The sequence below is a fragment of the Dreissena polymorpha genome, chromosome 14, assembly GCF_020536995.1.
Source record: "Dreissena polymorpha isolate Duluth1 chromosome 14, UMN_Dpol_1.0, whole genome shotgun sequence".
Taxonomy (NCBI): domain Eukaryota; kingdom Metazoa; phylum Mollusca; class Bivalvia; order Myida; family Dreissenidae; genus Dreissena; species Dreissena polymorpha.
The window spans coordinates 33,013,002-33,032,966 of NC_068368.1; the positions used below are offsets into that span (position 1 = coordinate 33,013,002).

Here is a 19,965-nt window from a genome sequence, read left to right on the forward strand (position 1 = left end):
GGAAACAGTAATACTGAACATTTACCATGGTCTAATATAGCCATTATATGCATCTTTTGACGATTTTAAAACCTAAAAATTATAAAGCGTTGCAACGCGAAACGATTGAATAATTTGGAGAGTTCTGTTTTTGTCGTTAAATTTTGTGAAACTACGAAGATTGCTTATATAAGGTATAAAATACATCAAATACGTGTAGCCGGCGGAATAGCTCAGTAGGCTAAAGCGTTTTTACTTCAGGACTCTGGCAGGACTCCAGGGGTCACTGGTTCGAAACCTGGTCCGGGCAATGTTCTTTTCCTTTTTTTAATTTTATTCTTGATTATTTACTGGAGCTTTTACGATCCAATGTTTACATTTATCGATATAAAGCATTTAATGAATAAGTTACAAAAATACCAAAATCTGTGAAAAGGCCCCTTTAAAGTCAAATACCGTGATAAGATATTCGTGTTTTTTTAATTAATGGCATACAAGAATACTTGCATTCATCGTTCGCGATAAACAACCGGAGATAAACTTATGTGCAATAATCATCACAAGTTATATTACGATGCACGGCAAAATGAGGAAGTTCTATGCTACGATTACGGGTTTATAATTTGCATTATTCACATTTAATACTTTAAACATTTTAATATTTAACTATGGGTAACATTCATGTAGTCATATAAGCTCATGAAATGACCGCTATTGCCTGCGCCTTAATCCCGACTTGTTCCATATTCAACATTTATCAGTCTTACTAAAAAACGTATAATAATTATACGTCCGTTCGGATTGTGTTGTATTTATTGACTGTATTATAGAGACAAAAGGGCACACGTCACTGGTATTTAATAAACTTTAAACACAACCAGTACAAAGTTAACTGCTGCAAGCTTTTATTTCTTCAGACTTCTGGTGTAATGGTTCAGAGTTGACCATCAATTAAATTAAAACACAAATGCAGAATCATTGAGGATAGAAATACGCAAAACAAAACAAAACACGATGATTGGTAGTTAGCACAACTATAAATGTTTATACGACAGTCTTTTGATGTTCATGAAAACAAAAACAACTTGGGACCATCTTTTGAAAAATCGTATGACAAAGTTATTAAACCAACATCAATCATCAGGCCAAAAATACCGCCACCAGTATTATCTACAAAGTCATATTGCCCTAAACCATATTAAAATACCATCAACGCAATGAAGCTGCAACATTTGTTTGTCGCAATATGCAACGAACATTTAACGTTATGATATTGTTGAACGTAACATAGACACAGCGAAATATACTAATTACGGTATAAACAGTCAAATGAACTGTCCTTACATCTGATATTATGGTTTACTTTGTAAGATATCTTCTTAACTTCCTTGTTACGCAAACTTGCACATGTTAGGAAGAGTGACAACGGACGAGTGTGGAAGGTAAGATAATTTAGTTAATCTATTTTTTTCTTTATTGGTTTTCAGTTCAAGTATACAGGTTTATACAGCATTGTTTATTTGTGTAAACTAGGCTTTGTATTTAAAAATACGGCTCAGGGTTTAAAAATAGGAGATCATGTTGCTTGTGTATTCAAAATCGACAATTGATATGACTCATTAAACATAAATATGCTGCATCTTTTTTTAAACGAATAACACTTGTTGTGCAGAATACGGTGTGCTTGCATTAAACCTTCGACTATTCACTGAACACGTCAGTCCCGCTTCGCTGTCGGGATTCTGTAACTTTCAAGTATATGATTATTTTTGTTGGACCGCGACTTGTTGTTTTTTTCACGATAATTATTGTGACAACTGCAACTAGCAAGCATATTACGGAATAAGCACTGAACTAATTAGTCATGCGGTAAAGTGTTACATGTTTGCGGAAAACTTATTCCTCTCTCTTAATTAAACGATAAATGCTATTTAGTTTCGCAGGTTTTCAACGCCATTTGGATGGTGATTTAAGCCTCCTATCGCATTTGACGCGTATCCAATATTGCGATGGATTTTTGAAATAACATTTTCTTCGACTTATTGTTTAAAGTGGTTTATACATGTATGCATTGGAAGTGGAAGAAGTAACTAACTGATTAATTTGTTGAAATATCAGCCGTCCATGGGGAACTTTCAATACAAGTTATTCTTGCAAAACAAAAACGATCTATATGCTGCTAGTATAAATCACCTGCTGTATTTATTGAATAATTATGTTTTATATTTGGCGGGTAGTTTGCATATCGTATTGCGATGCAACTTAGCGCGACACATACCGTATAATAGTACGTCCGCATCGTGGTAATCATGGTCGATATCTAGCAATAAAGCGCTGTTCTTAAGCGCTCTATTTTCCTTTTAATCATTATTGGAGTCGATATTAAAGAATCTGTATCTGTGATATATTTCCGCTACAGTATTTGCTAAAATCGTTGACACCGTCGATATAATCGTTCACAAAACATGGCAACAACAACCGTATGCATACGGCGCGAATAAGGTTTTGTTGGACGCGTGTGTTTCTATCAAAATTTACTATAAAAGGATCGTCTAAAATGTTATCTGTTTTAGATATTAGATTTTGGTTCAAGTTAGAATAACATCGTAAAAAGATCTTAGCGAAAGTTATCATATCAAAAGATTAAAACATAGTATATATTGATGAAACTACAGAGAAATATCACGATCAGCCGTGACCGCCTTGACGGGTAGACAGTATTAAGCCATGATTTGCTTCTCAAAAGACACTTTTGGTGAATACTAATCGGTTTTTGCTAATTTCAAAAGAAACATAATGCACATTAAATTATTTCCAATGTATTGTTATAAATAGTCGTTTCAATGCATTTTGATGGTAGCTACTTTAAACAGCATGGTAACAACAAGAAGGAAGTCGTGTGGTGTTGCTGGGAGCTGTGGATAGATCTTAAGACGGAAGATATCTCAATATACACCATATATCAAAATAACGCAGTCAAATGCGTTGCAAATGCATAGGTGTTTGATATTATTTGCCGTCTTACATTTTGTAAATAATGTTATTTTTCTACATCCTATAAGATATGTTCGAATGAAGTTATATTTGCAGAGTTAAGTTCGTGGATTATATTTAAATGCTTTCGAACAACAGGAAAGTTGTAACTTTCATTTTCTAGACATAGATATTTCTGACGAAGAGGATTAAATAAAGAAGGAAAATCGAATGCTAGTCAGATTGTGATATATAAAGAATTATTATAAATTTATGAGTCATCACTGGTCAATATTGAGACAAACAATAAAAAAAAGAACTTAAAGCGAAATTAAGAACTGGTTGTTTAACCTAAACCTACTCCCCTCACTTTAAATGTAACTTGAAAGAAGTTGCAAAAAACCAGTCAAGAAGCATAGACACCTTATTACGCGAATCACATTTACGTAAAGGATCAGCATGTGATTTTGAAAGATAATTCACATACAGCGGATACTGGTAATTAGACAAAAATAACAAAGAAAGTTGACATAAATATGGCTTACAGCCAACACAAGGATCCGGCAGGTAAGGTCTGAAACTCGTCCAACCGTGCCATTATAGAAGGCATGTTCCCGGAGAAAGCTTTCACTGAAGGAGGTCAGTTGTTTAGCGTAAAATAGCATACATGCGCCTCCGATAGGCACGTATTCGGAGAAATATTACAGTAACCCTAATCAAACTCAAGCTAAAATCATGGTCTTAGTCTTGAACCTATCGTTTCGATCATTACAGATTGAATCAACTATTTAATGACCGTGTAGGCAATATATGCAATGGTGTAATGTGCCGAACATTGTTGTTCATTTGAGAAAACCAAGGAGAGTTACGTGTTGTCGTGGTTCTCGGTGATGATTGAATTTACTGTTCATGTAAATGTGCCAAGCACGCAAACCGAATTCGACAGGCCCTAGTCACCGCCTGATTGCTTGTGTATACCCTCACTTCGATTAGTGTCAAATAATTGTCGTAGAAAATAGTTATTTAAACATAATATGTGTAATCCCAAACTGCGATGGACACAATATATATATATATTATATATATATATATATATATATATATATATATATATATATATATATATATATATATATATATATATATATATATATATATATTTATATTTATATATGTGACCTTTTTGGCTTTTTACTTTAAGATTTAATTTGCTATATAAGTCTGAATAACAGCGTGACAAAAACAAATTGGTTAGTGTTTAACCCAGGGGCATTATTTAAAAAATAGTGTAGAGGCTATGTATATACCTAAATACCAAATGTAAAATATGTTAACCTTATTGATTTGGATTTGTTATTTTACTTATAGTTTTATTCAAAATCAGTAAGTCACGTAATGAACAAGGGTCATTTTATTATTGTTTATGGCGATTGTAAACAAAATACATAAACAGACAGACGGACGGACGAACGGACGGACGGACGGACGGGCGGGCGGGCAGACAGACAGACAGACAGACAGAGTTTCATTTGAATCCAGTGATGTCCCTTCTATTTCTAAACGAACAGTAAATTTCATATTTCACTCGTAACGTTTTTTTAACGAGGTGTATAATAAGCGTTTGTTTAACGTCTTATGTGAATGTCCCTTGCAAGAGACAACCACTAAGCTGCATAATTGAGCAAGTCAAATAGTGTACCATATTTTAATTGATGCGTTGCGTTCTTGTTTTATTGCCTATATTTTATAAACCAATATCTGCACGGTAGTTGATATGGGAAAGCGGTTATGAGAATCTAACAATTATTTTTCTTCAGCCTAATCATAAATGGTATGCATGAAAAGAAATTATAACAAGTGTAGCATTCGTGTACAAAATATGTAAATTGATGCGTGGAGTTATTCAATTGATCGTTTAAAACGCAACATGACGCATGGCATTTAAGTAATATATTTTTACAAAACATATGTTTTAAGTTAAGTTAAATGAGGAAGGGTTCTCAAGAAGTGTTTGTTTTAAGAAGTATGCTTAAATAGGGTCCGAACGTGCACTATGCAGCTTTATCGGAATGATCACGTTCAAATATTTGAATATACAGTACAGTGCAAATAAAATAAATTACAAACTGTTATTGGAAGTAGGCATTAATCTGTATGCATGCAGATAAGCAATGAACTAGCGGTATTAAAGGCCGGTGTGTAGTGAAATTTGTGGAGCCGGAAGTACAAATAAAAAACTCGATTAGTGTCAAGTTATTCTAGTGATTCTGTGCTTTGCACACAACAAGTTTGCCAATCGATATACGAATCAATAACCAATCAATAGTAACTTACTTAACAGGATTTGTATGTAAACCTGTTTTTATTCATCGAGTGGTTTAAGTAAGCATTGTTATGTGCGTGTGAGTTATGCGACGTAACAAGACACGGTTAATACTGTTGCAAAATCAGTTTTCTCCAAAACGTGAATATGGAGACGCCTGCAAAGTCTGACATATCTTTGAAGAGTATTATAATGTCACATCGCGGTATCATTAACGTTATGTTTCCTAAACCGGTAACAAAACCAGGTAAGAACACCTTAAACTATTTTTTTCTATTTATTTTAAGTATATGTTTCAATGATTTCACATAGTGCATTATGTTTCCATTGGATAGGAAATATGCTTTGACTGATATTTAGCAGCTTATTAAAATACCTAGTTAAAGGATTATGTGGATCCTCCATTGACATGTCACTTAATGTATTAATCCACCATAACAAATCGTTTCTTCATATTCAGCTTTTTTTCTCAGCTGGTGTGTCAATGGCTAAATGTACAGTTTCCTCTGCATCTGTGTATTTACCACCTCTTATAACTGTCGCTGCACTAAGAATAATCTAATTTTTCGCTGGTTTTGGGGGTCGAATAAAGAATTACAATCAACCTTTTTTAAAGATATCGTCTGAAAGAGAGATTTCAGGACCAGTAACCATGAAATTTTTTTGCCTAGGTAATATATTTTCACAAATGCGGCTGTATGTATGCAATTTGACAAACATTCAGCCCAAAGTCAGTGTTATAGCAGACGCTGACGAGAACCTCATGAACGACAGTGCCGCAGTCCTCCATAGATGGACAAACTACTACAGCGACCTCTATAACAAACCGCTTCAATCAGACTTCAGAATGATCCCAGACTAGAAGCGGTTGAAAGTTCGAACATAGTAAATGTAGGTTGAGGCAGATGTGGAGGGGGGAAGTGCGTAGTCTAAAAAGAGGAAAATCTCCGGGAATGGACATCGTCCCTTCCGAGCGGATACAGCACGGGGGGGGGGGAGGCAACGACTGCAACCATCACAGCACTATGTCAGAAGATCTGAAAGGAAAAATAAATTGCATAAGGAGTGGACAGATCTGTGACTTTGTCAGGATATCACTGTCGTCCGTCAGGGATGTCTACTTTCCCCCGTCTTGTTTAATCTTTTCCTTGAGAATACAATTAAGAATACTCTATAAAAACACCACACCTCAATCTCCATCGGATGGCAGGCCGATCTCCAACTTGATATTTTCGGATAAGATTGAACTAATGGGTGGCAGCAGCAGCAACCACCAAGACCTCAACAACACACTCTTCAAAAGAGCAAAAACTTGCGGTGTGGAGGTCAGCAAGGATCACGGTGAAAAGCACCAACAGAAACAGTGCAGACGTCGCCATGAACGGCAAGAAGTTGGAAGAATTGACCAGCTTGGGAGCAACCCTGTCAAAAGACTGTAGCAGTACTGCTGAAGTCCGAATGAGAATTGCCGTGGCGCAAGCCCGCAGTAATTGCCTATCTTAGCGGTTTTGGACAAGCAGCTCCATCCGCTTCCCCACAAGGCCCTCGTAGTCTCTCTCATACTGTACAGCTGCGAGACTTGGACAGAACGCTGAATGCAAGCCTTCGAACACAAGTGCCTCCGAATACTTCTCCGCATCTCTTACATAGACAAAAAGACCAACAAGTACGTCTGGAAAATTATAGCAGCACTTGTTGGCCCACAATAACCCCTCGTGGCGACCGTCAAAAGACGATAGCTGGCTTAATTTTGGCACTTCACCAGGCATTAATCTTTTTTAAAGACTGTGCTCTAGAGCACACTAGAGTAGGGCCGTAAGAAGAAAAGCTGTATAGACAATATGAAAGAGTGTATGTCCTTCACCATGGATGCCCAAAACAGACCTGACTGGTGGAGGTATCGGTGTTGTCGTTCATCATTGCCCATTAACGGGCAGACCAGTCAAGGGAATGATGATGATGAACAAGAGCACCGCCTTGCGGGTGCAGACCGCTCATCTATTTTCTTTTTAAAGGTGAAGGGACTCTCATTTTCAATCACAAAGGAGGGAGGGGTGGATAGAAGAGGGGTGCATTGTGTGGGGGTGTGGACATTTATTACATTATCTTCCAAAAATGCGAAAAAAAGGAAAAAAAATCGGGGGGGGGGGGTGGGGGGTGGGTGGGGGGGGGGTGGGGGGTGGGTGGGGGGGGTGGGGTGGGGGGTGGGTGGGGGGGTGGGGATTCTTGGGTGCGATGGTTGGACGGTATTTCAAACATAAAATAATAAAAATAAATATTTGTGTTTTGTAACCGTTTCAAAAAACATAAATTGAGGGGGGGGGTGAGGTGGGGGGGGGGGTATAGTGTGAGGGTGTGGTGGTAATTTGTGAGATGATCTTAAAAAAAAAAAAAAAAAAAATTTAGGGGGGGGGATTCGGGTGGGGGGTGGGGGGAGGGGGGTGGGGGGGGTGTTTCTTGGGTGCGATGGTTGGACGGTATTTCAAACATAAAATAATCAAAATAAATAGTTTAGTTTTTTAACCGTTAAAAAAATGGGGGGTGAGGGGGGGGGCACGGGCGATGGTTTGGGTGGAGTCTATTATGGTATGTCAGGTAAGAGTAGTTTTGTCAAAGTATCAATCAAATCTAATCATAAACAAAGAAGTTATGGCAATTTTAGCAAAATTTAATAATTTGACCTTGAGAATCAAGGTCATTCAAAGGTCAAGGTAAAATTCAACTTGCCAGGTACAGTAACCTCATGATAGCATGAAAGTATTTGAAGTTTGAAAGCAATAGCCTTGATACTTAAGAAGTAAAGTGGATCGAAACACAAAATTTAACCATATATTCAAAGTTACTAAGTCAAAAAAAGGCCATAATTCCGTAAAAATGACATCCAGAGTTATGCAACTTGTCCTTTTACAGTACCCTTATGATAGTTTGCGAGTGTTCCAAGTATGAAAGCAATATCTATAATACTTTAGGGGTAAAGTGGACCAAAACACAAAACTTAACCAAACTTTCAATTTTCTAAGTATAAAGGGCCCATAATTCCGTCCAAATGCCAGTCAGAGTTACATAACTTTGCCTGCACAGTCCCCTTACGATAGTTAATAATGGTTGCAAGTATGAAAGCAATAGCTTTGATACTGTAGGAATAAAGTGGACCTAAACACAAAACATAACCAAATTTTCAATTTTCTAAGTATAAAAAGGGCACATAATTCTGTCAAAATGCCAGTCAGAGTTACATTACTTTGCCTGCACAGTCCCATTATGATAGTTAGTAAGTGTTTCAAGTATGAAAGCAATAGCTTTGATACTTAAGGAATAAAATGGACCTAAACACAAAACTTAACCAAAATTTTCAATTTTCTAAGTATAAAAAGGGCACATAATTCTGTCAAAATGCATGCCAGAGTTATCTAACTTTGCCTGCCCAGTCCCCTCATGATAGTAAGTAAGTGTACCAAGTTTGAATGCAATAGCATTGATACTTTCTGAAAAAAGTGGACCTAAACGCAAAACTTAACCAAAATTGTCAATTTTCTAAGTATAAAAAGGGCACATAATTCAGTCAAAATGCACGCCAGAGTTATCTAACTTTGCCTGTCCAGTCCCCTCATGATAGTAAGTAAGTGTACCAAGTTTGAATGCAATAGCATTGATACTTTCTGAGAAAAGTGGACCTAAACGCAAAACTTAACCGGACGCCGACGCCGACGCAGACGCCGACGCCGACGACGACGCCGACGCCAACGTGATGACAATAGCTCATAATTTTTTTTTCAAAAAATAGATGAGCTAAAAATGATGATGTATTATGTAAAATTAAGATCATGTAGTTTTGCGTGCAATCGCTTCTGATGAAGCTTGGGTTGATATAAATGAATGTTTTAAATGCACTGCGTTTACATGTCAAGGCAGAACAATTCATCTTAATATAAAGTAGTAAAATATAACATTCCTTTTACAGCGTATTTGACAAAGTGTCTCCAAAGAATGTTATCTCATCAAAATGGAAAATATCATTAAGATAATGAATGCAAAAAGTGTAACAGAACATTTAAGCGTAAGCGTCATTTTTTAATGTGTAGAAAAAGTCGAAATGAGGGAAAAAAGAAGCAGCACAACATTTCAATCAATACCAAAGATAAATTAGTTGAATAAATGAACATTGATAATATGTTTATGTGTTTTGTTTCAGTACCGATATTAAAGCTTCAATGCCCCATGCACGTTTGTTTGTCCATATGGTACAGATCCATGCTTACTCATATTGACAAAATGCAATTATCACAATTAGTTCAAGGTCTAATTTGAAACAATCAACTCGTTTAAACCTGTTGAAGCATGTTTTGCCTACCTAAGGTATGCTTATATATAAACTAAAATGGAACATCAGCTTGGACTTTCATAATCATATTTTGCAAAAACTAAGTGGGAACAAGGAAGTTATTATCGATGAAATCTGATATTAAGTCGAGCACGGTCTATTAACGTCATTCAATAATGTACATTGCTGCTTCTGTAAACTTAATGATTGTTTTCCAAATGGAGATTTCAAAGAGAAATGGGAACATGTGAAAGAAATGAAATTAATGTTTACCGGAGCCATATACAGTGGAACCCCTCTAAACCGGACCTCACCGGGACTGAGAGGAAATTCCGGTTTAGAGAAGATTCCGGTTTAGAGGGGAAATTGACTTTTTTACTTTCAGAGGATCAATGACATAGCCTTATGTTGAAAAAACACACAATTTCCCAAATTTTAATAGTTTATTTATATAAAATTAATTCATATTGCATCACATAAGAACAACATATATCACTTAATATGTTGATTCGAAAGCAATATCAGTCACAACATAGATCAAACAGTGCACCCTGAAAAACAAAAAAAAATGTTATGTGCATGTGTTAGGTGACTTCAGACTGAAAAACATGTCAATTTTTTGTTTCAAACATCTACCACGCATGATAGTCTTCTCCACCTTGTTGATCATTTCCTGAGCACGTACATACATTTTAGTGTCACACTAAAGAACGCTAGGTTTGTTATCAGTAATTATAATCAGTATTATCACTTCTATTGATCGTTATTTAGGTACATCACAAGCCAAGTCTCTGTAAATTGTTTTGCGATTTTTACAATTTGCAAACTTTTCTACCATCTTTTTTAATTTCACACGTCTTTAATCCGCTATTCACAAGTTATTGACTCTAGGTCTGATGTGCAAAAACCGGTCCTGACCGGTTAAGAGAGGTACACTTATGTATGGAATGACCCAATGTTGATCCAAAGAATGACAGGTATTCGGATTTGAGGGGAGTCTGGTCTTGAGGAGATATTTTAAGCACGGTTTTATAGGGAAAAAAATGGGACCGGACAATATGTCCAGTTTAGAAAGGATTCCGGTATAGAGAGCATCCGGTTTAGAGGGTTTCCACTGTATAATTTATCGTACATACTCTTGCAGTTGTCATATTTGAAACATACTCGTTGTATAACATTGAACAACCAATACAAACATTCTTAGTACATTTTTTAAGTATAAAAGACGAATATTACAACGATAGGAACACATGTTTTTTCTTTTAAAAAATAGTGTTAGAACCAAGAGCATGACTTGTAGATCAATTTTATTTTGATATACTTATTCGGTAATAGAACATTAGTATGTTCAATTGCATCGTATGTATTTTTAAATGTTGTCTTTAAATTAAGTTGAAAGAGTGAACATTATGGTTAGACGTTTTGACATGTTATAATCATGAAACTAAATCCCACGTAAATTCGGAGCATGTTGTACGGCTACAGAGAAGAAATGGAAATAAATAAATGCTTTCCATACCGCATATCTGTGTCGCTACAGGTAAAAGCGGTGTGCATGAGCCCAAGCGACTAGTAAAGACGATGGATTTCGACGTAGAGAAGAACGACTACAGCGTGCCCGAGTTCTACGAGCGCTTTGGTAAGGAACTGCCTCAAGTGATCATGATAAGTCAAGGATTCTTTGGAGACATCGTGGAAGACACGTTCGATAGAGAAATGGTGAGTTCTAGTAACAGTTGTGAGCTGATTTTAATTAAATGCAACGCATTTTTGGGTTGAACCAATTTTATGGAGTCCAAAGTAAACACTCTACCAGATCTAATTGAACAACTTAAAATATAACAATAATGCCTCAGACACTGACAGACAAAAACACGAATTATGTCTGAGTCTCCGCATTTAAATAATCAAAGTACATTTACTTTGGGGGCTAAATAGGGTTGAAAGTATGCCAAAAGTAACAATGTAGATAGGATAAATCAATCACGTAACACTCGTGTATAGATCTTGACCTCATAAAAAAACACTTAACATAACAAATAATTTAAATCTGGCGTAGGAATGATAAAAAATATTCTAAAAGCCTTTTTAACATTTAATTTGTCTATGAATTACAGATTATTCGCATCCAGACGGTATCTAAGCAACGTCGCGTGGTCGCCAGGGCCGACATGGGAGATCACTCTAAACTGATCAGCATCCCGTTTACATACCCTGAGAAAGTCTGTTTCGTCAAAAAACACAAATGTATGTTCTGGAGGGCGTTTACTAAAGCGGGTTTCCGATAACATACCTATCCCAAAAATGTCCCAAACATATAACAGGGTATTGAAATTTGAATATTTTATGCTTTGATTATTTTATTAGATAACAAGGAGTGTGTTTTTATTTATTTGATAAGACAGTATCCACCTTAAAACTTTGTATGGATTTATATTAATCAATTCATTACAAGCCTAGTATAGGAAACACTTTGAAAATACAAACTGCAAAACGCCAAACTTTATAAAAAGTGATTATTAAATTATGTTCTTAGACTCTCATGTATACCGTTTTTAAATAATATAAACGCACCAAGGCATTGACGTTAACACATGTTTTAAATACGTTCTTCATTGTGCACGATATACAATACTATCTAAGACACACAATAGCCTCCTCTGCATCTGTTATGGAAAAAATCATTTCAACATAGAAAAAGTGCATATAAATAATGTCACGGCGCTTAACACATCCAACATACTTCAACATTACTTTCCAACTTAGTAGTAAAACTAGTTAAACGTATTGAATATAACCTCAACTTTTAGTGAGCAAAGAAAAAACCATAAAGGAGGTCATCGAACATCAGAGCCTGCCATGTGTCGTGGAGTTCCCCAGGGACAGAACCATCAGCGTGGGCGGCCAGAACATCAGCACCAACCACATCCCGAAATTGCAGCTTCAGAAAGCTTTTGATGAAATGTACTTGCTGGGAAACTTCATTGTCGACGGTAAGCCTTTAGTAATATCATTCTTTTAGACGAAAGGTTTTATATCACGTTTAAAACTCTCGTTTAAAAGGTTCAGAGATCCTCCTCAAAAAATGGTCACTTTTTACAAATCGTCTTGCATATGTATATGGTACCACCACATATATTCAAATTATGTCCCAAAGTAAATTACAATAGTAAACTATACTTAATATTTGATCTCAGCATAAATCCAATTTTTCAGACAATTGGTAGAATAAAACAGTTTGATTGACGACCTCATGATATAAATCTTTGGGCCCTAACCGAGCAGAATTCGATACTTTGTTCGTTCATGTATAAGAAACTATGTGGTGTTACGAAACATATTGAAGACTTTCTGTTTATTTCTTTCAGGCGTCATGGGACCAGACGTGGTGAACGTGCCCCTGTACCTGTCTAAACTTCGCATGGCGCGCGTAATTGGCCTAAAGAACACGCCTCCCCAGAAATGGCGGGGTTACCTTGAGGAATTGGAGCGCTTTAGTTCCTATCTGAAATACGACAAAGAGTACGGAAACCAAGGTATGAGAAAACTATTGTAAATATTTAAAGGAAAGTAATTCTTAAACATTCACGACATGGATTTCAGGAAAAACAAACGTAAACAATATTTAGCAGGGCATCAGTTTAAATTAAGGTAAAACTTCAGTAAGGATTGATCGTTGTTTGTGCTATTTCATGAGATGACAATAACAAACATCGTCAAACAGACTGACCTTGGACAATTTAGACCTCAAACATGCTACTAAGGAATTTAAACTGGACGGGAAAAGCAAACAGTTTATATGAAGTTTAAGAAGTCATTGACAAGTCCAGATTATGACAAGAAAAACGAGGTGTTATTATAAGAGTAAATAAAAATGCCCGTTTTATTTGAAGGTAACTTGAATAAATAATCAAGAATGTCGCTACTCAATACATACGTTATGGAATAAAGTTATAAGATGCACAAACACAAATTTCGGTAACATTAAGTAGAAACATTGAAACATCGGTTGCATTGTCTTGTCATGAGAGTAGTACAATCACAAGTCTTGTCCATGAATAATGACAATTCAGCATATTATGGTAGACGGATATTATATGTTTTCGTCAGTCATATAGTTATGATTAACAGCAAAACACGTGTTTTATTTATTTTTAGGAATTGCCCAATACGACCCGTCAGCGGTTCATTCTGACGCCATTTACTCCTTTGTTGAACCACAGACATACTCTAACATAATCTCGGTGTTTCAACATCGCCGTGGGAACGCCGTAGATAACCCAAACTACCAACTGACCGACGTGAACCAGCATGGAGACAACACGTACGATACAATCGGAGTGGAACGCGAGTCCGCGATTCACAATGCCAAGACAGAAACTCACAGGCCATCATTGTCGCCGTTTTACTTCCGTCGAACACAAGCTCAGGGTTCGACTTCCCTAATTTCACAGGCGGTTAAGTCAACACATGGAAGCCTACAATCAATAGGACCAGAAAATCATTCTTTCCAAAAATTGAACTACAGTCCGCTTAACGACACAAACACAAAGGTTCCCCCACCTGTCGCGATCAAGCCCCCAAGGCCACCTCCGCAGATTCTAGAGATGCAAGGCAGTCCGAAGCTTCCCGCGCGCCAACCAAGGCCTCCTTCACAGATTCCGAGTCTTACCGTCAAACACATCTACTCGAATGACCTTCCCCGCAAGTCCATTCGCCCTTTCCAACCGGAACTCAAAGAAGCAAGTGAACTTAAGCAGGAACGCTCATCAAAATCCGATCAGCTAAGCAACACTTTGGATTCACCAAAAAAGCCAGACGAGGTTCGTAAACCGTTACCAACGGTCAACGACAACCTTGATGTTATCAAACTGTCTATTAACGATGTATGTGGTTACCTTAAAGTGCTGCATCTTGATAAATATGAGCCCAAGTTCCGAGATAATCTTATTGATGGTTCGCTGTTGGTCGCCCTGTCCAAAGAAAATTTTGAAAAAGAGTTTGGTATGAATGGGCTGGAAGCGGTGAGAATATTAAAGTTCTCCAAAGAAGGTCATTTGCCAAGGTAGATAACAGCGGCTGTAAGTCGTTTGTGTCTTTTGGAAAAACCTAAATCTTCATAAAGGCACTTGGGCTTCCAATGTTTTAAACGCAGTTTTTACGTAAAATAATACACTGCTTACGTTTGTAATACACATGTATTATAGTATTTAACCATAAGTGGTGCAACTTCTTTCATCATTATAGACGAAAAATGCAGTTATGTAACACACTCTTCATAAAGAAAAATAATACGAAATTTTTTATGTGTCTTTATAATTTGTATAATCATATTGAACTTATTAATTTCATACCAAATGTTCGTTTGAAATGTGCTTATAAACTAGTGAGATAGTTGATATTGTTTTATCTTATTTTTATTTTAATGGCACATTATGTTATCAGCTCAGCAATTGAGTGACACACTCGTTTTCTTCTAAATTGTTGAGTATATACAGAATTAGTGAGGGAAACCACTCGTTAAATCTTTTTCCAATAATGCTATTATTGCAGAACGTCATAAATAACAAATATATACACTTTGTCAGATGGATGAACATTGTCAATAATATTACGTGCAGCAAACGTTTAATGTTAAGTTAGGTTAAGTTTCAACGGCTTAAAGCACGTTTAGTTGTTTGAGAAACAAATGTGCACAGTTACATATGCAAGTATACGCCCATGTCAATTTGAAGCTTCATAAAGATTCAATAGATATATATTGCATTTATTATTGCATACCTTAGAACATTTTTTTAACTGCATCGTATATTTAAATTGAGTGTGAGATATCGATTGCTATTGTAATTTCCATTTGTACCTGTCGTCATCATCATCATCATCATCATCATCATCATCATCATCATCATCATCATCATCATCATCATCATCATCATCATCACCATCAATTCCTTCACCGGTTCGGAGGGATACATTGTACCTGTATGAAATATTAAGTCTTGTGAACGTTTTATATCTTCTCAAATGATACCAATATCTTGCTAAAACTTGTGTAAGATGTTCTGTTCATGGCGATAATAATACAGCCCTGCACTAAGAATCATGGTATTGCAGTTTTATACTTTTACTTTTTTTCAACAGAATTGTTCTCTTTTCGAATTCTTTATATAGACTGTGCACGTTGTAAACGCTTGTTTAGAGCGACGCATATCTTGCTGTATTATTCTGTATTAATTTCACCCGTTGAAGCCGTGTTTTCTACTTTTCTACTGTTGTTTTTGCATGACGCTTTTTAATGAGCAACCGTTTGTTTATTCAATGACATTGTTAGTTACATTCGTTTCTTATGTCAATATTTCAAATATACATTTAATCATATATTTAAACTCGACAGCAGTCTGTTTAGCTAATATTTAATTATGTGGCTCAGATTAATTATGCATATAATACTTTTCTATGATTCCATTTTACAAAACGCCATAAAATGTCTTTATCATCTTAAACTTTATTTGACAATATTGAATAATAATGAACCACCAACAAGACAAATGGACTACCCGTTGTAAATTTATATATCAATTGTAAAAGTGTCCATTAATGCATATTTATACCGGCGAAATATCGGTATATATGCAATTAACTGTTAAAAAAGAAGACTGAATAATTGCATATTTCCATAAATATTAACAATTAAATCAAACCTTAGTTGTATCAGTTTAAAAACAACTGTATCATCACCACGAAGTAATGTGTGTGTGAAAAGTGGCATATTACCCAATAGTAAGACGCAGGACAAACTAGACTAGACACACAAGTCCATAACGAACATAAACAATATGTTAAAACAAGGTTACCGCCCCTGAACGGTCATACCAAAACCTGGTCCTTAGATCCCTACTGTGTAGGGCTCTTAAATGAGTGTTTCACGTGATACTGTCAAATGGACAGACACATCCAACAGTGAAATTACCAGAGCTGTATTTTGTTTAAATGTTCTAGATGTTTTTGATAAACTAGAAAATATAAAAATCAAAATTAATTAAAAAGGTAAAAGTGTTTTGTTTTATTTCCATAAACATTTTTTTTGACAGAAGTAGTGAAAAGTACTGCACTTCTTTTCAGATATATGAAACAAACAAAATTCTTATCAAAGTGTACGGCATGAAATCTTTCCATTGTTTTTTTAGCATTCCTCAAAAAATGGCTTACACTTTTTTATCAGGTATCAATCTTCAAAATTAAGAAGCAATATAACAACTTACTTTAACTTGAAAGTGCAATGTGTGTATAGTATGGATATTTGTTTGATTACCTTATTTGTACTTATTAGTAATAATTCAAACAATGTTGGTATATAATCATTCACTTATTGCTTTTTAAATCTACATAAACTGCGTGTTTATTGCTATATAGTTCAGTTATATGCTGTCTTAACTGTGTTGTTTTTAACATTAAATTCCATTTTTAATTTCAGTTCGATTAGTTTAAACATATTTATTTCAAACAATACATATTGTTATACATCGAAATACATACAACATTTATACAGTTAACATGTTTGAATAGGATGGGAACGAAAGACAATGTCTTATATAGTTATTCTCCTAATACAAATACAATTACATGTTGTTAGATGAACATAGCTGGGGGTTTTATGATTACACAATAATATTGGCATGCAAAAAAAAGAAAGAGAAACTCTGAGTTTCATTTGTTAAAAAGGAAAACAAAAATGTTATAGGTTAACATTTGAAGGGTGAAGGAAAAGGACTGACATAGTTCGTGGAAAGGAATATAAGAAGTTTTAAAACACATGATTATGGCAAAAGAGGGAAAGAAGGTTGAGAGTCGTTCTGTAGCATATTACGAATCAAATCGATTGCTTTTTACAATATATTTGTGAACTGCATCAGCTATTTTAGTATTTGTTAAGAAGTCACGAGTGTTGTCTCCATATAGAATAGTCTCAATGCAGGGAACAGAATATACGGATATTGAGTTAAGAAATTCGTCGCGAATATGTGCATACAGAGTGCATTCGAGGAAATAATGTGACGTCGTTTCACGACGTCCGCATTGAAATAACGGGGATGTAATAATATTGCGTCTGAAAAGATGTTCATTTAAAGCACTATACTTTGTTCTCAGGCGCGTGTGTAACATTTGAGATCGTCTTGCGCCATATGAAAATAGGGGATTTGCAATCGGTCGATCTGTATTAATGAGCCTTTTGAAAGAATTGATCGATTCAGCGTTTTTTGCGTCATCGGGGAGATTATTCCATTCAGATACAGTGGACGGAAGAAACGAATTTGAATAAAGTGACGTTCGCGCTTGAATTGTTTGGAGATGTGACGAATTTCTTAATGAGTTATTGTTACTCGACCCAACTGTTGCGGGCAAAAGAGACTGTAAGTAGTTTGGAACATTGTTCGAGTTCATTTTGTTCATTAATATTAGTTTATGTTTGTGTCTTCGTTGACTGAGAGTTTCCCATCCTAATTCATTATAAAGTTCTTCTAATGAGCATAGACGTGTACAACCAGATGTTATTCGCGCGGCTTCGATTTGGATTTTTTCTAGTTCATCTTTTTCATATTGCGTACAATTATCAAATACAGCGTCTGAGTACTCAAGGATCGGTCTTATAAACGATACATATATTTTCTCGAGTGCTTTTCTATCAAGCATTATTTTTAATCGACGCATTATATGAAATCGTGTCCATGCCTTTTCTTTTACAAAGGATATATGTGCATGCCATGTACAGTCATTGGACATAAAAACACCTAAATGTTTATGGGCTTCAAAAATAGGAATATCAACGTTTTGCATAGTCAATGGTGGATGAGTTGCTTTATTTATTTTGCGTGAAATCAGCATTGATTCGGATTTTGATGGATTAAAGCATACCAACCATTTTTCAGCCCAGCTGGAAATTGTATTAATGTCTGACTGCAATACGGTATGTAACGTTAGATGAATTTACGACCATGAAAAGACTGGTGTCATCAGCGAACAAATTTATGTGTGCATTAATATCAGAAATTAAGTCATTTATATACACTAAAAACATTAGTGGTCCTAGAATAGAGCCTTGAGGGACTCCGGCGAGCATTTCAATAGGGGTTGAGTGCGATCCTGGTAATATTACTGTCTGTTTACGATCGGTAAGATAATTTGACAAAAACGATAAAAGATTTCCTCGAATGCCTGCATGTTATAATTTGCATAATAGACCTGATATCAAAGAATACAACTCTGACCTCAAGGCCATTGTCTAGGGCTCTGCTCAAAATGTATCATAGATATATGTAAGCTGATTGACAGTGGAGTCACCAGGCAAGAAACCAGATTGAGTGGGAGCAAAATATTCATTCGCACGAAGAAAATTAAAAATGTGTTTATGTAATATCCTCTCAAATACCTTCTCAGTAGTATTTAACAGTGATATTGGACGATAATTAGACACTAGGGATGGATCGCCTTTTTTAAAATTGGGCACACATTTGCACTTTTCCAAGAAGAAGGCATTTTGCAAGTATTTAAACAAGAGTTAAACAAATCACATAAGGGGTAACTTAATTGAAACATTGCCTCTTTGATGATTCGGTTATCTATTCCATCGGGACTGGACGCTTTTCCTACATTTAGACATTTAATGGAGTCGATAACCTCCTCCTCTGTTATATGCATAGACTGAAAGCCGTTAGAGCTTGCATGGTGCATAGGTGGAAGATTATGTTTGCTTTCATCAACTGAACACTGACGTGCAAAGTACTTATTGAGCATATCCGCTTTACTTGTATCCTCCACTACAAAAATATTGGTTTGATCATCATAAAGAGGCGGAATTGAGTTATTTGTGTTACTGGGAATAAATTTTCGAAGTGCTGTCCACCAGTCTTTAGCGCAGAGATCGGATGACTTGAGTTTTTGTGCAATACTGTTAAAATATTCAATTTTCGAATTGCGTAAAAGTAGAACAACCTCATTCCTGACATGACGGAAATTTGACCAATTAGTAATACTGTTAAATTGCTTTGCTTTTCGGTAAAGACGTTTCCGTTTACGATTTTTTTTCTTTATGTTATTGTTTATCCATGGAAGATCTTGAGAACGGATACACACATTTTTTGTTAGGAATACATGTGCGTGCAATGTTCAATATTGTTTCAGTTATGTTTTCCGCGTAGATATCAACATCTTCGCATTTTGCTAGATCCCAATTGGTATCTGACATTATTGTCGTAGTTTAGAATAATCCCCAATGTCGTAACGCCAGATATGACGATAAAACGTTTTACATCTTGGTTTCGTAAATTTTAATGTCACAAAAACAGGGCAGTGGTACCGAACCGTTTGATCT

The 19,965-nt window shown here is 35.7% G+C and overlaps 1 protein-coding gene across 2 annotated transcripts; it reads left to right on the forward strand.

Annotated features, from left to right (window-relative positions):
- The first annotated feature begins 1,286 nt into the window (after positions 1-1,286).
- Positions 1,287-17,069, forward strand: LOC127858786 (uncharacterized). Of its 2 annotated transcripts, none has more exons than XM_052396069.1 (6): positions 1,287-1,421; positions 11,137-11,315; positions 11,714-11,843; positions 12,407-12,589; positions 12,965-13,132; positions 13,755-17,069. In XM_052396069.1, the coding sequence occupies exons 2-6, from the start codon at positions 11,178-11,180 to the stop codon at positions 14,663-14,665; spliced, it is 1,530 nt and encodes a 509-aa protein (XP_052252029.1). In that variant the 5' UTR covers positions 1,287-1,421; positions 11,137-11,177; the 3' UTR covers positions 14,666-17,069. The 2 variants fall into 2 exon arrangements, with proteins under 2 accessions (XP_052252029.1, XP_052252028.1); XM_052396068.1 differs by lacking the exon at positions 1,287-1,421 and adding an exon at positions 5,102-5,522.
- Positions 17,070-19,965: the final 2,896 nt, after the last annotated feature.

What these genes read in the sequence shown, in the direction of transcription:
- LOC127858786 (XM_052396068.1), top strand. Translation starts at nt 5,423, where the DNA reads ATGGAGACGCCTGCAAAGTCTGACATATCTTTGAAGAGTATTATAATG. An exon ending in TAAACCGGTAACAAAACCAG is followed by an intron (nt 5,523 to 11,136) that starts GTAAGAACACCT and finishes GTGTCGCTACAG; the next exon opens with GTAAAAGCGGTGTGCATGAG. An exon ending in CAAAGAGTACGGAAACCAAG is followed by an intron (nt 13,133 to 13,754) that starts GTATGAGAAAAC and finishes ATTTATTTTTAG; the next exon opens with GAATTGCCCAATACGACCCG.